The sequence below is a fragment of the Puma concolor genome, chromosome A2 (assembly GCF_028749965.1).
Source record: "Puma concolor isolate L17-30 chromosome A2, mPumCon1.1.hap2, whole genome shotgun sequence".
Lineage (NCBI taxonomy): Eukaryota > Metazoa > Chordata > Mammalia > Carnivora > Felidae > Puma > Puma concolor.
This window is the reverse complement of record NC_141668.1, coordinates 6,219,902-6,238,789: the sequence shown is the minus strand read 5'-3', so window position 1 is coordinate 6,238,789 and position 18,888 is coordinate 6,219,902. Positions and strand designations below refer to the sequence as shown.

Genomic DNA, 18,888 nt, shown 5'->3' with positions numbered 1-18,888 from the left:
AAGTCATAGACCGTGGAGGGGCGGGAGGGGGGGGAGGGGGGGAGGGTAACTATGCAAATTACACGGAAGAAATAAATAAGTGTTTAACGGAGGTGCAAAAGCTGGGAGGTGGGGTCCTTAGACAAGTCACCCTGACTGCGGTAAGAAGGCATCTGTGGGAAAGAAGGATCGGGGGGGGGGGGGGGGGGGCGTGCCTCCATAAGCTATACGGGACCTCCACACTAGTGGTTCTCAATCGTTGAGTAGGCGGAGTGTATCAGAATCACCAGGATAATTTTTTTTCCCAAATACTCCTGGCTGCCATCCCTGGAGCTCTGATCTGTCTGGGAGAAAGGGATGCATCACATGGAACGCGCACATGTTTTGAAAAAATTCCCCAGGCCCCTTTGGGTCCCTTCGTCCCCTAGGACCAACACTCTATACTCCTTAGAAGTCCTGGGACATCTAGAGTCCGCCGGCAGCACCCATAGACCAGCAACCCTGAGGTCCCGGGTAACGCTGGCGCGTTACTATGGATAACCCCCGTGATGGAGGGTCGCACGAAGCACACACTGCTAAAGTCACCCCAGGGCTGGCCCGGGCAGTAGGCGGAAAGCAATGCCTCACTTGCTCGGCCCCGCCCACAGCCGGGGGCGGGCGGATAGTCGGCTCTGTCCAATCACACTTCCGGAAGAAGAAGGACCGAAAAGGCTTTCTTCAATCACAGCTTGCGACGAGATTGATGCGTCTTTCCGCCAATCGTCGCCGAGGCGCGAGGGGGTTGTCGGGATGGGGGCCGGCGCCAACATGGAGCCCTCAATGGGATGAGGGTGAAGCTGCCGTTGCCGGCTGCTCCTGTGTTCACGTCCCATCATGTTGGTGCACTTATTTCGGGTCGGAATTCGGGGTGGCCCTGTCCCAGGCAGGCTGATACTACCCCTCCGCTTCCAGACATTCGCGGCCGTCAGGTAAAAAGTGACAAACCTACTGGGAGCGCGGGCCGTTGACCGGCTGGCGGGGCGTGGGGCCTGCCGGGACATGGAGTCCCGGGCTCGCGCGAGGCCTGCTGGAAGTTGTAGGCCGGCCCGGGGGTAGAATGTCACTCCCCAGGGATTGGCTTCAGTTATTTATAGCGACTACCTAGGTGCCAGCAGGAGACTCGGCCCGTCTGTATCCGCCTGTGGGCTGCGCGGAGTGAACGCTCTAGGTCGGTGACCATATCGGGTCCGTGCTTCCCACCAGAGGGCGCCAGGTGTCGAGCCTGGGTGCTGTTCCTGCCCCCTCCCTGTCCTCTTTCTTGGAATTGGTCTGGCAATTTGGACAAAAACTGTTAGTGTCCAGAGACATTTAGTGTTGGTGTTGCTCCCAAGATTCAATATGAGCTGAACAGAAATTGTTCCTAGATCTGGATGTTTTCAGCAGAGATTAAAAAAAAAAAAATCTAGAAACACATACATGTGTGTTTTTGTGTGTTTACACACGTTGGTCCTGAGAGAGAGAGGCAGGTAGGAAACCAACGTGGACCCTGAAACTGCGACTCCAGTGTAACTGCTTTTGAGAAGGGACGGATTCCTTTCTGATCCTGGAGTGAATAACCTGTGGGCCAGGAAGGCAGCAGATTGGCAGGGGTGAGCTGATAGGGACTTGTGTCATTTTGAAAGCCCATCTGATTGAAAGAGGAGAAGAGCTGGGCCAAGCTGGAGCTAGAAGTACCGTTGCTGGGAAGTAATTTGCCAGTTCTTGGCAGTGACCAAGCCTTGCTTAGAGTCTTAGTTTGGAGGAGATGAGAGAAGCTGGAAAGTAACCATGGTAAATTATTAAAATGCTTGAAACACTCCTTAGGAAGGGAGTAAGGGTGTTGATATCATTTAAACCAGAGAGAAACCCGGAGAGAAACCTCAGATAATATGCAAGTATTTGTGTGCCCACGAGTGCAATGTCTTTCAAATGTGCAAGTCACAACACAGTAGATCAGAAAATGAACGTAGTGCGTAGGATCATGTAAAAGTGAATGTAATAGAGAGTGCCTAGTGAGCATGTGACTCTTGATCTCAGGGTCTGAGTTCAAGCCCCACGTTGAGTGTGGAGCCTACTTTTTAAAACAAGTGAATAGAATAGAATACCCGCTTTAACATTAGGGAGAGTATTGTTTTGTGAAGCATTTCAATTTTGTGTGACCTGTGTTTATTGTACTGGGTGGCAATTTACAACATACTTCTTACTGTAGGCCTCAGTAAGTCTACAACTTGCAAACAATGCAGTAACAGGACAGGTCAGATTTTTCCCTTCTGCATTTCTTTTTTTTTTTTTTTTTTTAATGTTTTTATTTATTTTTGAGACAGAGACAGAGCATGAATGGGGGAGGGTCAGAGAGAGAGGGAGACACAGAATCTGAAGCAGGCTCCAGGCTCTGAGCACAGAGCCCGACGCGGGGCTCGAACTCACAGACCGTGAGATCATGACCTGAGCCAAAGTCGGACGCTTAACCGACTGAGCCACCCAGGCTCCCCTCCCTTCTGCATTTCTAACAAGGGCATGCACTCAACAAACATAACCATAACCGTTTGCTGAATATCTGTTATGTACAAGAACTCTGCTAAGTGCTGGGGGTGAATGTGGATAAGATAGAGCTTCCTGCCCTCGAGGAATATAAAGTCTCATGGGGAAATTGGACGATTACACTGGGCAGAAGGAAGATGAGCTTCTCTAAAATTTAGGGTAGACATAAAGTACACAGTGGAAAATGAGACATAAAAGCCAGGCATGTGGAATGGGGTGGAAGGAGGCATAACAGAGAGGACCCGGGCCTCCTTGAAACAAGGGAAAAATTAGGTGGAGTCTGCAGTTGGGAGCATCTGAGAACACAAAAGACCATCCGAATAAGGAAAAACCTCATTCTATTTATTCCTTTTTTTTTTTTAATGTTTATTTATTTTGAGAGAGCGAGTGAATGCGTGCAAGCAGGGGAGGGGCAGAGAGAGGAGAGGAAATCCCAGTGCAGAGCTCAATGTCATGAACTGTGAGATTATGCATGACTTGAACTGTAATTACGAGTGGAATGCTTAACCCACTGAGCCACCCAAGTGACCCTTTTTGTGTTGTTGTGTTTTTTTTGTAATGTTTATTTATTTATTTTGAGAGAGAGATCGTACGAGGGGCAGAGAGAGAATCCCAAGCAGGTTCCACGCTGTCAGCGCGGAGCCTGATGCAGGGCTTGATCTCACGAACCATGAGATCATGACCTGAGCCAAAATCAAAGGCCAGACGCTTAACTGACTGAGCCACCTAGGCGTCCCCGTATTGGTTTTTAAAAGCCTCTCCCCGGGGCGCCTGGGTGGCGCAGTCGGTTGAGCTTCCGACTTCAGCCAGGTCACGATCTCGCGGTCCGGGAGTTCGAGCCCCGCGTCAGGCTCTGGGCTGATGGCTCAGAGCCTGGAGCCTGTTTCCGATTCTGTGTCTCCCTCTCTCTCTGCCCCTCCCCCGTTCATGCTCTGTCTCTCTCTGTCCCAAAAATAAATAAACGTTGAAAAAAAAAATTAAAAAAAAAAAAAAAAAAAAGCCTCTCCCCATCGAGAACCTCATTTGAATCTTTGAACATCCCACCATTTACTCTTGGCCAAATAACTTCTGCTTGTAACAGGGTCCCCGTAGCCAGGCTTGCCCTTCTCCAGCCTTCTCCCCTCTGCTGTGATCTTTAAGATGCAGATTTGATTATGTCATACCTCAGCCTAAAAGCCACGAATGGTCCTCACTGCCCTCTAAAGTCCAGCTGTCCTATAAAAACTTCGATGCCTGTCCTGCCCATGTCTCCTCTCCCTTATATTTCAGGTTCCAGCTCTTCCTTCTTTCGTACCTGCACATGTCCCAAACACGCTCCCCGCTGCCTACAGCTCTCCCCCACTTTGTCCCCACCACCTTCACTTAGCCAGCTCCTTCCCATTCTCCCTCGGGTCTGGTCAGGAAGGCCTCTCCTGATGCCCTCACCCAGGGAATTCGTGGTCTGTGCTCTGAGCACCTGCCGTTCCCCTTTTCACACTCAGCAAGCTTTGTCATTAGCTGTTAGTCCTTCCCACCATGAGGGTAGTTACATGGTCTGTTCTGTTTACCTCTTGTTCCCCGTGCCTCACAGCAGAGTGTGGGCACGCAGTAGGCTCTCTACCCGACATCACCGCGTATCGATGCAGAAACCGCAGACCAGAGAAGGTGATTTGGGCCGGTCTGAGATGACGAGATACATTATTTGGATTGTTAATTTCTTTTTTCTCCTTCAGTTGATAGAGAGGGAGTGTGTCACCGTTTTTCTCCATACGCTGCCACATAAGCACTCGGGGCCTGGGAGGAGTCTGGGTGTTGGGGTGCAATGAACAGTGACCAGGGGTCAGAAGACACGGGGCCGGTCCAGGCCCTGCCACACCCAGCCTTGGGCACAGCACACGTGGCAGACTAGAACAAGCCTGGATTCTGGAGTCACACAGCAGGGTTCCCCTCTTGTCCAGGTTCTGCTGCTTGGGGACAAATTATTCCAGCTCTCTCAGTCCCCGTGACATTCTCTTCCATCAAGTGAGAATAAGGGCGTCTCCCTCCCAGAGAAGGGAGGATCAAACACAGCCGGACCATTGACTGGCAACATGGAGGCCACGTGGGCCAGGCATCGCCACTGCAAGCCAGCCCAGTGCCGGGTGTGGCCAGGGGGCACTCTCCTCTTGCCTCTCTGACCCAGATTCACTTAGGACCTCTGCTTCCTCAGCTGTAAAAGGAGTGCCCGCAGACTAGCTGCCGTCCAAAGTGATGTCCCATGATCAGAAAGAACGTGGGCTGGAGATGGCCCCTGACCAGAGGGGTCCCTGGAGGCTGAGGGGGCCCAGCTGTCTGATGGCACGGCGAGAGCACCTTTCCGACTTGGTTACCGACTATTGTCTTGCTCCTCAGCGACTTGGCCTCAATGTGTTTCTCTTAGAAACTGAGGTGCTAAAGAACAGCCCTGGGAGGGGTCGCGTAGGACCCTATGGAGGAAGAAATGCTGTCCAGAGGCCTCAGCCCAGAGCCGGCCTGATTGATTGCTCCCTTGAAGTTCACTCGGGGCCGTGAGCCATCGATGCCATTGTCTCCCTACAGGTGCTCTGATGGCCGCCACAGCTCCTACCTCCTCAGGGCTGTGGCCCAGCTGCGCTCCCAGCTCCGGGCTCACCTCCTTCGAGCGCCTCCAGCTCCCAGCCAAAGACCCACTGCCTGGCGCTGGGTTGGGGGCATCCTTCTGGGCCCCGTGCTGTTGAGTAAGTGCCCCCGCTTCTGCCTTGTGGCGCTGTGTGAGGCAGAAGAGGCCCCTCCTGCCTGCTCCAGACCTTGTGTCGGGGATTCCCGCTTTAACTGGAAGCTCTTCTGGCAGTTTCTGCGCCCCCACCTGCTGGTCCTGGCGGCAGCCATCGTGGTGAGATGCCCCTCCCCTTTCGCCCACATCAGGGACAGGGAAGGACCCAGCCAGGGGTTTGCAGAAGCACCAGCTGGAGCTGCACAGGGGCAGCTTGTCTGCCTCACCAAGTCTCAGGATAGACCTCAGGAAGCAGCAAGGGCTGGCTGCCTTAGGGACTGGAAGCCAAGGGATGCCAGGCGATTCCGCACAGGGCAGCTGGCTGTGCAGGGTACAGGAATCCCCAGGCTCTGGCAGCCTGGGCTGGAACTCGAAGAAGCACACAGTTAGCCAAACATGAACAGCTGCAGGAGAGGGAGGGCCAAGGTCAGGGCCAGGGATGGGGAAGAATATGGCCCCCTCTAAATGTCTGCTTCCCCCTCCCCAAGCTGGCACTGGGTGCGGCCCTGGTGAATGTGCAGATCCCCCTGCTCCTGGGCCAGCTGGTGGAGATTGTGGCCAAGTACACAAGGGACCATGTGGGCAGCTTCCTGACTGAGTCCCGGAATCTCAGCACCTACCTGCTCATCCTCTATGGCATTCAGGTACAACAGGAGGGAGGGCCTGGGGGCACCCAAAGGAGCCTCCTGGGCGCCCCTGAGTGCCCCGGCCTCTCTCCCAGGGCCTGCTGACCTTCGGGTACCTGGTATTGCTGTCCCGCATCGGCGAGCGCATGGCCGTGGACATGCGGAGGGCCCTCTTCAGCAACCTGCTTCGGTACTGCCAGTGCAGGGTGCGGGCAGGGGGATCTGCTAGCCCCAGAGGTCTGGACAAATGTAGGGGCAGGGCCTTGTCCTAAACTAATGTCTCCTCTTCTCCCCAACCTACTGTACCCTTGATCTACCACCAGACAAGATATTGCTTTCTTCGATGCTAAAAAGACAGGGCAGCTGGTGAGCCGACTGACAGCTGATGTGCAAGAGTTTAAATCATCTTTCAAACTCGTCATCTCCCAGGTCAGTTCCCCAGGCCCCCCTGTGTGTATACACACACACACACACACACACACACACACACACCCCAGTGTAGACACATCAGGCCAGCCCCACCCGCCTTGCTGTTGGGCTCTGAGCCTAGGCTCGCACCAAGTGAGAAGCCTGCTGTCTGGTGAGGGTGTGGATGAGGGAGTGGGGAAGTTCACGGAAGGGAGGTACTGTGGTATCGTCCAAGGTCAGGACAGGCTGTTTCGCTCCTGTTCTGAAATTCTACCTCCCCGGAAAACCTTCCCAAGGACTCAGACAAGAGCCTTTCTTGGACCAGCTTGCCAAGAGCAAAATCACCCTGGCCTGCCTTACCCCCAGAATGCCTGGCATGCTGACAAGTGTTAACGAGAACGAGTAAAGGCTTTTTACTGCATTACTGATGTCCTGTTCTCATCCACCCACATGGTCACTGTGGCTGCTGGGTCATGCCTCACACTGGCCCATAGCAGTCCCTGGGTGACGTTCCTGCTCAATTCTTTTTTTTTTCAGTTCCTAAAGCAAAAGGCAAAGCAAATTGGGATTTGTCTGGGGGAAGGAGGCTGTGGTCCATAGACATTCTCACCCAGGCCTTTCGTGCCTGCTAGGAGAGAAAGGGTCATGCTTTATGACTGGGTGGACTGCCGGTTGGCCTTCCAGGGTCAGACTCATGGCCTTGGCCTTGGGAAGCGGCCTTGGCCGCTGTAGCCAGTGGACCCTTGGTGAAGTCCCCGTGTCGTGGTGCTGATGCCAAACAGCCTTCCTGCGTCCCTTCTCTCCCCCAGGGACTGCGAAGCTGCACCCAGGTGGCTGGCTGCCTGGTGTCCCTGTCTATGCTGTCCCCCCGCCTCACGCTGCTGCTGATGGTGGCCACACCCATTCTTATGGGAGTTGGCACCCTAATGGGCTCAGCTCTCCGAAAGTTGTCTCGCCAGTGTCAGGAGCAGGTACCAGCATTCCTGCCATCCTTGCTTTCCCCATTTCTGTCTGCCCCGCCATTCCTCCCCGTCCCCAAGCCAGCCGCCTACTTCCTGGACTCCTTGCAGATTGCAAGGGCGACAGGCGTAGCAGATGAGGCCCTGGGCAACGTTCGGACCGTGCGGGCCTTCGCCATGGAGCATCGGGAAGAGGAGTGAGTCCCAGACGGAGAGGAGCATGAAGCAGGGAGGACTCCCTGAATGTACCCCAGCAGCCCTGCACCCCAGCCCGCTGCTTCCTGACAGCCGGGCTTGGCCTCTCTCCCCAGACGCTACGGAGCAGAGCTGGAGGGGTCCCGCTGTAAGGCAGAGGAGCTGGGCAGGGGCATCGCCTTGTTCCAGGGGCTCTCCAACATTGCCTTCAACTGTGAGTGAGCAAGTCCCCACCCGGGGTGTGGGCGCGCCCCGTCACGGCTGGGGATGAGCGTGGAGCAGTGAAGGGCAGGTCCCAGCCACACAAGGGAGGGGCGGCTCTCCGCCTGCTCGATGTCCTTCAGACATCTGTAGGAGTGCCAGGTGCGTGAGCTCCACCACCACACATGCACACGTGCGCGCGCGCGCGCACACACACACACACACACACACACACACACACTCGTTTCCACACGAAACAGGTAGACGCTATTCCAGGCAGACGCCTTCCTGACCGTCTGTCCCTTTCCACACGCAGGCATGGTCTTAGGCACTCTGTTTATTGGGGGCTCCCTTGTGGCTGGACAGGAGCTGACAGGGGGAGACCTCATGTCCTTCCTGGTGGCCTCCCAGACGGTGCAGAGGTGAGTGTGAGGCTGTCCCCGTCCTGCAGGAGCCCTGCTGAGTGGAGGGACAGGGGGTGGTGGCCCGCCCCGGGGGCTGGCTGGGGAGAGTGCCCCCGTGCCATCCATGAGCACCCTGTGACCTGATTCACCGTCCGTACGCTCAGGAATGCAGCTGACATCTTCGGCCGCCTAAACGGCTCCGAAATTTCCGAGACAGCTTCTTAAAAAATTGGTCATTGTAGCAAAACACACGTAATGTCAAATTTACCATCTTAACCGTTTGTAAGCATAGAGTTTGTGCATCCGTTACCACCATCCGTCTCCCGCCCTTCGTGCTGCAGCACTGAAACCGGCTGTTAAATGCTGAGCCCCCACAACCCCTTCCCTCAGCCCCTGACAACCTCCATGTCTGTGATTTGCCCACTTTGGGTGCCTCACGTAAGTGAGATTGCACAGCGTTTGTCCTTTCGTGACGGGCCTATCTCACTCAGCATAATATCTTCCAGGTTTGTCCATAGCGTAGCCTGTGTCAATTTCCTTCCTTTTTAAGGCCGAGTGAGATTCCACGTACGGATAGACCGTCTTTGACATGCTCTTTGCGAGCTCGCCTGCCATCCTCTCTGACCTTCCCAGGGCTGAGCGGCTCAGCCTCTCCCCTGCCCTTCCCAGCCTGGAGCTCACTGTGTTCGTTGTTCTGCGATCTACCTGCCCCACTGGGCCTGTCTGCCCGGACCTCTCGGCTCCCTTTGCTCAAAACCCCCAAGGCCTCCCCTTTCCTTTCTCTTCTGAGCTAAACGCTAGCAGTTCCTGCTGCAGTTTCTCATCATCTCCCCCCCCACACCGCATACGTGAGAGCACGTGAAGCATGAGTAGATGTCGTGATGAATAACAGAGGAGCAAATATGCTGTAATAAATCATTGAAGAGCAGAGACCCGAATTACTGTCAAGCACGTCAAGAGAACAGACTCTCACCCCAAACTCCCCTCCGTGCCCCTCCCCCATTGCTTCCGACACTCGTGGCCGGGCTCTGCATTGTGTCTTACTGCCTGTTTCTTACAGCGCCCCTCGTCATCAGCCTTGTTATTGTCCCAGGTAGACTGGAGCCAGTCTGAAGATGGGTTGGTAGAAAGGACTCCCATCCTTGGCCCCATTTGTGTCTGGTGCTCCCGTATCTGGGCCCATTCACACCTTCTCTGAAGTTCAGACCCTGGGTGGCCTCATCCCTCCTCCAGCCTGGGAACTGTTCCCTGGTAGCCTGGGGACCGAGAGGACTGTTGCAGAGGTGGGACTTGGCACAGACCCCAGGCTAGGCCCTGGCCTCGTGCTCTGGTCCTGAGGAGCCCGACAAACCCGCCTGGGTCCACGCACACAGTCACCATGTGGCCCTCCACAGGCAGCGATGGGAAGGTCTCCCTTTCCCTACACCTTCCGAGTCTGGCCCTCCTCCATCAGGCTCCCCTTCGTCTGGGCCCCCACTTCCCTTTGTGGCCTGAGTTCCGACCCTTTCCTTTCCTCCCCACAGCATGGGCTAGCCAGTTAGCAGAGCTTTCTTACAAACAGAAAAGCCTAGGAAGTTCATCTATGCTGTCTCTCTCTCTGGCTGCTACACAGAGCTGCTCCCACAGCCACGGGCCTTAGGACTATCCTTTGTGGGGGGCCCTCCCCACGTGGAGATCCTTCACCACCCACCTTGGAGGAATTCGATCTATTTAGGAGGCTGATGTATTTCCTCCTGGGGTCCAGCAGGGCAAGGGAGGGGAGGGAGGCAGCCTCAATCTTTAGACCCCATCCTAGGTGTTGTTTTTGTGGCACTGGGTCTCTGGAGGAGACGGAGAGGTACCCAGACAGACCACAGTCAGGGCCAGGCCGCCTGGTCTACATCCAGGTCTGGCCTCACCGGGAATGGGCCGCCCCCCCGCCAGGGCTCTCAGGGCTGCCTCCTGAGCTGTCTCTGAGAGCAAGGTCATCGCGCACCAACGAGTCATGTGCATCTGCTTTTTGGTTGCTGCCGGGCACCTCTGCCAGGCCCTAATGGCCTCCAGATCTCTTGTGGAGGATGTTCTCCCTTGTCGTCCACAGATAACTCACTGTCCTGGCTCTTCCTTGCTCAATGCCTCTCCACTCACTCCGGCAAATGCCAGTAACTCTCTGAGCCTGCCAGAACCATTTCCTTGCAGGCCCCTCCCCTCCTCACCCCTGGCGCTGGAGGAAGTGACTTTCCCGTTCAAGGCGCTCAGTCTTTTCCACTTCAAGGACCGACATGCACACTCACAGACACGCGCACTGTCGCGGACTGGCCAGCCCGGTCAGGGGCCGGTGACTGAGAACCATGACTCTCCACCTTCCAGCAGCCGACAGCCTTGCACGGCAGAGGAGGTGACCCCCCTGGACAGAGACACACTCGCACCATGCCTTACACAGGGCAAGCCCGCGCTAGCGTCTCTATGGAACTTTGTTTTGGGGCCCATCCCCCACCCCTCACATGCTCCAGGGTCTTCGAGTTCCTTCTTTCTCTGGAAGGATTAACATCCATTTTCCACCTTAATTAGCCCTTGCTCCCCCAGGAGTCCAGCGCACTAGAGCTGACCTTGCCCCATGGGCCTCGCGGCCCCGACCTGTTCACGGTGCTGGCGCTCTCCCTTGTGTTGTTGGTGCAGGCAGGCAGCGCAGAGCCCAGCTCCCCTGGGCCCTGGGCCTGCTTCCCGCGCCCATCTCCCCGGAGCCCCCAGGCCGGAGGTGGCAGACAGTTGTCAGCTTCATCTGGCCAAGGAGAGAACAAGGAGATAACGTGGTTCCAAGGAGAAGCGGCCTGCCAGTGAACTATCTGGTGTTGCTGGATCCCAGGGCTCCTGCTGTCCCAGATTTCAGGAACATCCTCTGTGTTCGCCTTCAGGCTGCCCGTTTCCCAGCCTCACGCGCCACGTCCTCTCCGCCCCCAAGCAGCTGAGACCCATACCCTTCCCTCTGGCACCAGCCTTCTCTGGGGCTCCTGTCCCCACTCTTTGAATCTTTCTCGCCTCCTCACAGGTCCATGGCCAACCTCTCTGTCCTGTTCGGCCAGGTGAGTGGCAGTCAGGGGGCGGGCCCCGTGGTGTGGACATCGGATCTGGGCTGGAGTCCTGTCAGCAACCAGCATCACCTGTGTGCTGCAGGAACCAGGTGTCAGCTGGAAGGGGTGTCAGGAGATGGGGCTGCACTGCCAGCCTTGCCCTCAGACCCCACCCCTCCCTCACCTCGGACTTTAATTAACCCCCTCCCCAGGTGGTGCGGGGGCTCAGTGCGGGTGCCCGGGTGTTTGAGTACATGACTCTGAGCCCGTGCATTCCGCTGGCTGGGGGCTGCTGCATCCCCAGAGAGCACCTGCGCGGGGCCGTCACGTTCCACAACGTCTGCTTCAGGTCAGCGGCATCAGTGGGTGGGCACGGGGACGTGAGGCCCTGTGGGTCCGTGTCTCCCTCTAAACGAGCCCCGCCTCGGGGTACAGTGAGACTCGAGCAGGGGCCAGGGCAGAAAGGGGCCAGGACCTGGTCTAACTGAGGATCTCCGTTGGCTCCTTCCAGTTACCCCTGCCGCCCTGGCTTCCAGGTGCTCGAAGACTTCAGCCTCGCGCTGCCCCCTGGCAAGATCGTGGCCCTCGTGGGCCAGTCCGGCGGAGGTGAGAGGAACCCCCCGCCCTCCCACCCTAGGACCTTCCTTCCTACGGTAACCACTCAGCGTGGGGTGGGAGGAGGGGCCCCTTCACCTGTCACCGGGGGTTCCTCTTTCCTGGCAGAGCCTCCAGAAACCATGCCACCTCCCTGACCGCCCCGTGCCCCCAACCCCACTTCCCCAGGAAAGACCACGGTGGCTTCCCTGCTCGAGCGCTTCTACGACCCCACGGCCGGCGTAGTGACCCTGGATGGGCGGGACCTGCGAACCCTCGATCCCTCCTGGCTCCGAGGCCAGGTCATCGGCTTCATCAGCCAGGTGGGAAGCGTGTCTCCGACTTGCAGACGCCGTCTGTCTTTTCTCACGGTCCTTACTGCACCTGGGCCTTTCCCCTTCTTCCTCCCTCCCGCCCACTTCACCCCTGCTCTCTTTGTGGGGCGGGAGTAGGGGGCTGAGGCCGTCCTGACTGGCTCCCCAGCGGTCATGGGATCTGGGGCTTGCCCTCCCCAGCCCGCCGCAGCTCTGCCCTTGCCTCCCCGGGGCAGGAACTCTGCTCCTCCCTTACTGCCATCCAACCAGGTGCAGTGGGACCCTATTTTAGGACCCCTGGGTCCTCTGACAAACATGTGGTGTTCAGAAGGTCTAGAGACCCCCGCCCCTGACTAAGCAAGCCCCCGTGGCCCCACCCTGAAGCCCTTGGCCCCACTTCTTTCCTTCTGTGTGAGGCGGTGCTCCCCAGCGAGGGTCCACCCTCCTCCCGTGATTGGATAAAGAGGGCACCCTCACCAACCCACCACTGCAGAGAAAGCTAGAATGAACACCCCCTTCTTCCCCATCTCTCCCAAGAGAGGCTTTGCCAGGCCAGCTGGCCCAGCCACCTCCCCATCCCACTCCTGAGGGACCCTGTGCCCTGCAGGGAGCTCGGCCTCTCCCCACTTTGACGGATCTCTCTTTTCTTATTGGACTTGTAACTTTGAATTGCCCCTACCTGCCTTGCAAGAGGCCAGTTCCGGTGTGGCCATAATCGCCTTTTTGCCCCCCCTCCGGGGTTTGGGGCAAAGTCAGAATGTCCCATGTGGACCCACCCCGCCACCCGCAGGAGCCAGTCCTGTTCGGAACGACGATCATGGAGAACATCCGTTTTGGGAAGCTGGGTGCCTCGGATGAAGAGGTTTACGCAGCTGCCCGGGAGGCCAATGCCCACGAGTTCATCACCAGCTTCCCCGAGGGCTACAACACCATAGTTGGTGAGTCCCGGGGACAGTGTTCTGCTTGGATCTGCCAGGCCTGCGTGAACATGCCACAGGGACACAGGCCTGGCATCAGGGAAGGCTAGGTCCGTGGCCGAGGGGGGCAGACACAGGTCTGTCGTTCAACCACACGCAGGCTGCAGAGACGGGGATGCCTCAGAAAGTGTAGGCGCAGGACCCGGCCAGGGACACTTGCAAGGGGTCTGTGGTGTCAGGGACCTTCAGAGCTTCCCAGTGGCCTCCACGTCCTAAGACGGGACCAGAAGCACTGGACTGCTAATCTTCTTGTAATTCCTTGTGCTTCAGGCTCCTGTTTCATTCCTGCCCTTTTGTTCCTTAATTTAAAAGCGTTTCCGTCTAGTTACCCACAGGGATTGATGTGACTGAACAGGTCTCCCTTCTGACCTACCCAGAGAAGGGCTTTCGTGGTTCTGGGACGTTGCAGTGTTGCGGCCTCACACTAGAATAGTCACATCGCGGCCCGCGGCTTTGTGCATTCACAAAGGGGTCTTTTTTTCAACCTCTGCGGCCATGTTTATCACCCCCAGTCCTTGGCTGTGTTGCAGAATGTTCTGGCAAGTCTCAAAGTGTAGGCATATCTGGGGTTCTTGGCGCATCTTGAAACTTAGGCCTCAGTCTGGCTGAGCTTCAGGGGTGGTACCACCCCTGTCTATAGCCATCATCCACGCTCTATTACTAATCCAGCCCATTCTGGTCACCACCCAGAGTCCACACTCCCCTGACTGGAGGTGCTGTGCCCACACCTCTCAAGAGGCACCTTCCTTGTACCTCTGACCCCAGCACACTAGCAGGCTCATCTGGGGCTTTAGTGTGCCCTTGCTGACCTCTGACTACCGTCCCCATGGTGCTGTTTTTCACTCCCAGTCTGCCCTCTCTGCTGTTTTCCTGTGAGCATGGTAGACCCCAAGTGGGATCTTCCCAGAATGCCCCATGGCAAGCCGTCACTACACTCCAGGGCCCACATCTGGGTCGTGGACGTCCCCAGGGTGGCGGAGACCCAGCAGGCCAGGAGAAGGCAGCTGGAGCCACAGGCCCAGGCATGGCTCTGAGACCCCACCCCGGTGTGGGAGGGGCATTGGGTGTCTCCAGGGTGCACTGAATCCCGAGTGTGTGCCCCTCCTGCTGTCTGGTGTGAGTGCACATGTGCGTTTGCACAGGGTTATGGGATCAGGATGCTGACCCATCCGAGGCAGGCGAATGTGCATGGTGCAAGGTGGTGAGCCTGAGGGACCAGATGGAAAGTTCCAGACGGCCCAGGTGCCCCTTTGTAGGGCCGCCCCCAAGTGCAGAGCTGAAGATCGCTTCAAGGTCCTGCCCTGTCCCCTTCCTCCCCAGGTGAGCGGGGTGCAACCCTGTCTGGTGGCCAGAAGCAGCGCCTAGCCATTGCCCGTGCCCTCATCAAGCAGCCCACGGTGCTGATCCTGGACGAGGCAACCAGCGCACTAGACTCAGAGTCCGAGCGGGTCGTGCAGGAGGCCCTGGACCGCGCCAGCACTGGCCGCACGGTGTTGGTCATCGCACACCGGCTCAGCACCGTGCGTGGGGCCCACCACATCGTCGTCATGGCCCACGGCCAAGTCTGTGAGGTCAGCTGGGGGCCAGGCAGTGGGTTGGGACAGTTTCAGCCGTGGACGCAGTGGAAAGAGTGGCTCAGCTGTGAGGGTCTGGCCTGGCCCTGGGAGCCTGGGGCATATTCTGGAAGCAACACCCTGTGTGGATTCAGGAATTCCTGCCCTGGCCTCCCAGGGCCCGTTTCTTCCACTGTCCCGTGGGGTAGTAGAACTACCTCATGACTCCCAGAACCGAAGGGAAGGGACTCAGAGAAGTGTGGAGCGCCAGGGAGAAGGGGCCTAGGGGCTGAGGTACAGCAGAGGCAGCACCAGGGACCCTGGAAAGGGGCTGGCCGGGAGCTGTTCTCCACAGGCTGGTCTGCAGCAAGGCCGGGAGGCTGCATGAGGCCCGGCCCCCAGCTCCCAGCTGCTCACTCAAGTGAAAGCTGGAGTCTCTGGGTTCCATAAGGGAGATGCTCTTCCAAAACCCAGCTAAGCAGGGAGATGGCACTAGCGAGTTCAGACGTGCCGGTGCTCTGGGGTCATAGTGTCTCCAGGAGGGACGATGGCTGAGAGGACAGTGAGCTCGATGGCTGATAAGAAGCCAGCCCTCCTAGGGCTGTGAACTGTGTTGGGGTGACCATCTGCCCCTCCTTCCTCTCTCCAGGTGGGAACCCATGAAGAGCTCCTAAAGAAGGGTGGGCTCTATGCGGAGCTCATCCGGAGACAGGCCCTGGATGTCCCAGCTCCCGAGATGCCCAGAGGCCCCAGGAACCGCCACCCCAAGTCCTGAGAGCAGCTGTTTAAGGTCTGGTTGCCGCCGAACATCGGCACCCAGGACTGGGGCTCGGCTCAGGGGAGCTCCCAGGGACCAAACACCCAGGAAGACCAGTGCGCTGGGGTGTGGGCTGCTGCTCCCCTGCTCACAGTGCAACCTGGGACTCTCGCTGAGCTTGGAGGTGGGGAGGTCGGGACCACTCCCTCCGCCCCCCGCCCCCGTGTCCCCCTCCTGCCTACCTCCCTCCTGCCAGAGCCATGAGTCATTAGGCTGCACAGAGGAGGCAGAGTCCCCAGGCCCCTACTCTGTTCCCTCCCTCTGCCCAGATCCTCCCAACCCCTCTCAGGAACCCTGCCAAGTATCCCCCTACCTGATAGCCTAAAGGCTTCCGGCCCCACCTCTGTACAAATCAGGAGTTCACACTGGGGTTCCCCATACCCGTGCCAGGACCTCACCGTCCTAGCCTGACTCCCCTCTCTCCTCCATCCCCACTGCCTCTCTGAGCCCTGGGGGAAGGAACCCGCCCCTTGGGCCAGCCCCTCGAACCCACAGTCCCCATCCTGAGAACAGCTTCCCCTCCTCCCTGCTCCGTGAATAATGGTCCTTTTTCTAGGTTTCATCCCCCCCCTCCCACTCCCGTCCAGCGGAACAAGTGCCCCACATGCCTCCAGCCCGTGGGAAGGGGGAGAAGGGGCAGGGCATGCCATGGTCTGTTCCTCAAGGAGCTTCCGGCTCACCAGGCCATCGCAGCCCTGCCCTGGCCCCGTGCACCTCGTCTCCGTCACCCTGTGAGATTGTGGACAGCCCCCTTACACGAGGACACCCAGCCCTGAAGGAGACTAAGGAGGAACCGACACACCCCAGGCTCCAGCCACAAGGGTTGTATGGTGCTGGCGGTCACCAAACCTCTAGGGAGAAGTTGATACTTTGCCCCCAGGCTGACAAAACACAAAATCAGTTGGACAGGCAGTGCCCTGTGTCAGGGGCGGCAGCCGTGCGTAGGACCAGCAGAGCCCGCTGTAGCCGGAGGCCAGCCTGGAAGAAGCAGCAGCGGCTCAGGTGTGAGTGCAGGAGGCCCCGCAGCCTCTTCTGGGTGTGGCTTAGGAGCAGATGCTCCTCTGGGACGAAGCACCTGAAATGTCCCCGGGCCACAGCCACCCAGGTTTGATACCTGCTTCCTTACAGATCAGAGGTCACTGCCGGGGTGGCCACAGCCCAGGGGGGCAGCGCGTGGGCTGGCTCTGGGTTGCTTTGCCGCTAAACGCCTACCCAGGAGGCACAGCCCAGAGCCAGCCTCCGCTCCCAGCCAGGTCCACGGCGGCCTGCCAGACCCCTCCCAGGAAGAGAGAGCAGACAAGCTCCTGCTCCCCCAGCTCCAGCCCCAGCCCCCCCAGAGACCCCTCCTGATGCCAGACTCCGGTCTCTCCGGACCTCTTCAGGGCGGCCTCCAAATCCCAGCTCCCCCACCCCCCAACCCAGGGAAGTAGTGAGGTCTGTGGTGGGCCTTGAGCCGGAAGGTTGTGCAGTCAGCCTCACGCTCGCCACGTGGCCTCAGCCTCAACCTTGGCCTCGGCGACTATTCAACGTGGGTCATAAGCCTGGCGGTACCTCATCCTGAGAGTCTGTTGTAAGAGTTGAAATGGGATGATCTGTGGTAAAGTACTTAAAACTCCCAGTGCCACAGCCTCGGGAGCTGGTCACGTGTACAATAAACTGTTGTTCACTCCCTGCTTCCAAGATCCGTGTATCATGTGCCGCACACCTGCCATGGGCGTGAGGATGTCCCCGCCCCCCGTGAAAGTCTTGTCAGAAGGAAAGACAGGTGGACAGGTGACAACAGCACAGCGTGATCATGGTCCGTTGGCGCACTGTGTTTCTTCCACTCATGGCCAGGAGCCCGCCAGTGTGAGCCCGGCGGCCTCAAGTGAAATAAGCTTCAGTAAATAAATTAGTGGAGGTAAACCTGTGTTCTCCCAAGCCTACCGTACAGCGTCTCCCCATTCCCGGTACACAGGCAGGTGAAAATTTACTTCACCAAATGCGGGGCTGGACACCAGGCCCTGGCCATCCTCCTTGGGGGGTGTCTGGGCTGACCCCACCCCTACCCCGCCCCCCCCAGCCCTCAGCCACCAGGCTCTCCTGCAGTCCTTTGTCCCCATGCCTTGGATCAGCACGACACATTTGGCCCACTGCAGGCCAGTAGGTACCAGCCTTTTGGACCGCCGCTCTACTTCCTGGAGGTGTCTGTCTGCTCCAGCTGCTGGGAGTCCTGCCCTGGCCGCCCCGTCGTCTCCTCTGGATCATCGGAAGCACCTTCAGTCAAATGTACCAGCTCGGCCCTCTCAAGGCTGGCATTGCCATGCCATGCTGGGCACTGTGGCCCGGGGCACCCCAGCTGGGTCAGGGGCACTGTATCTCTTCCTTTAGAAAAGCCCCCCTGCAGGGGCACCCAGCTGGCTCCGTGGGTAGAACATGTGACTTTTGATCTCAGCGTCATGAGTTCAAGCCCCATGTTAGGCACGGAGCCTACTTAAAAAAAAAAAAAAAGAAGAGGGGCACCTGGGTGTCTCAATCAGTTAAGTGTCCAACTTCGGCTCAGGTCACGATCTCGCGGTCCGTGAGTTCGAGCCCCGCGTCGGGCTCTGTGCTGACCGCTCAGAGCCTGGAGCCTGCTCCGGTTTCTGTGACTCCCCCTCTCTGTGTGTCTCCCCTCCCCTGCTCACCCTTTCTCCCTCTCTCTCAGAAATTAATAAACATTTAAAAATTAAAAAACAAAAACCCCGCCCCGCCCACTCCTGCAAAACAGGCACACTGCCCACCATGATACAGGTGTGCAAAATGGTAGAATTCCCACAGTGGGGAGTTTTGTGATATCTACCAAATTATCCATTCAGCTGCCTCTTGACCCAGCAGTTCTATTTCTGGGAATTTACAACCATGCAATGATATTGAGAGCACCATTGTTTACAATGGAAGACTGGAAACCCATTGTTCATCAATGGGAGTGTGAGTAGATAAAAGTTGGTCCGCCCACATAGTGGAATAGAATGCATCCATTTAAAAAATGGGGAAGTGGGGCGCCTGGGTGGCGCAGTCGGTTGGGCATCCGACTTCAGCCAGGTCATGATCTCGCGGTCTGTGAGTTCGAGCCCCGCATCAGGCTCTGGGCTGATGGCTCGGAGCCTGGAGCCTGTTTCCGATTCTGTGTCTCCCTCTCTCTCTGCCCCTCCCCCGTTCATGCTCTGTCTCTCTCTGTCCCAAAAATAAATAAAAACGTTGAAAAAAATTTAAAAAAAAATAAAAATAAAAAATGGGGAAGCTTTCCAGGTACGAGGTAATTCCAGTCTCCAGAATGTTTTTAAGTGAAAAAAAAAAGTTAAATTCTAGGGCACCCGTGTTCCCCCGGAGAGTGCCGCAGTCACTGTGGCAGAGGCCAGCCTCTCAGGAGGCCTCAGCGTGGGGAGGTGGGAAGAGGACACTCAGACAGACCACTCTGGGACTTGAGACCTGCAGAGACTGGCCACGCGGCGTAGGCTGCTGGGGGCTCGAATCTGCCAACG

General features: G+C 57.5%; 1 protein-coding gene across 1 annotated transcript; it reads left to right on the top strand.

Moving 5' to 3' along the window:
• The first annotated feature begins 754 nt into the window (after positions 1-754).
• On the top strand, positions 755-17,065 carry ABCB8 (ATP binding cassette subfamily B member 8). The gene is made up of 16 exons (XM_025929655.2): positions 755-947; positions 5,095-5,407; positions 5,776-5,931; positions 6,009-6,103; positions 6,237-6,342; positions 7,131-7,292; positions 7,392-7,477; positions 7,592-7,689; positions 7,993-8,098; positions 11,109-11,142; positions 11,343-11,479; positions 11,642-11,736; positions 11,914-12,047; positions 12,829-12,976; positions 14,336-14,586; positions 15,218-17,065. Exons 1-16 carry the CDS (start codon positions 853-855, stop codon positions 15,341-15,343), a joined length of 2,142 nt encoding a protein of 713 aa, XP_025785440.2. The 5' UTR covers positions 755-852; the 3' UTR covers positions 15,344-17,065.
• Positions 17,066-18,888: the final 1,823 nt, after the last annotated feature.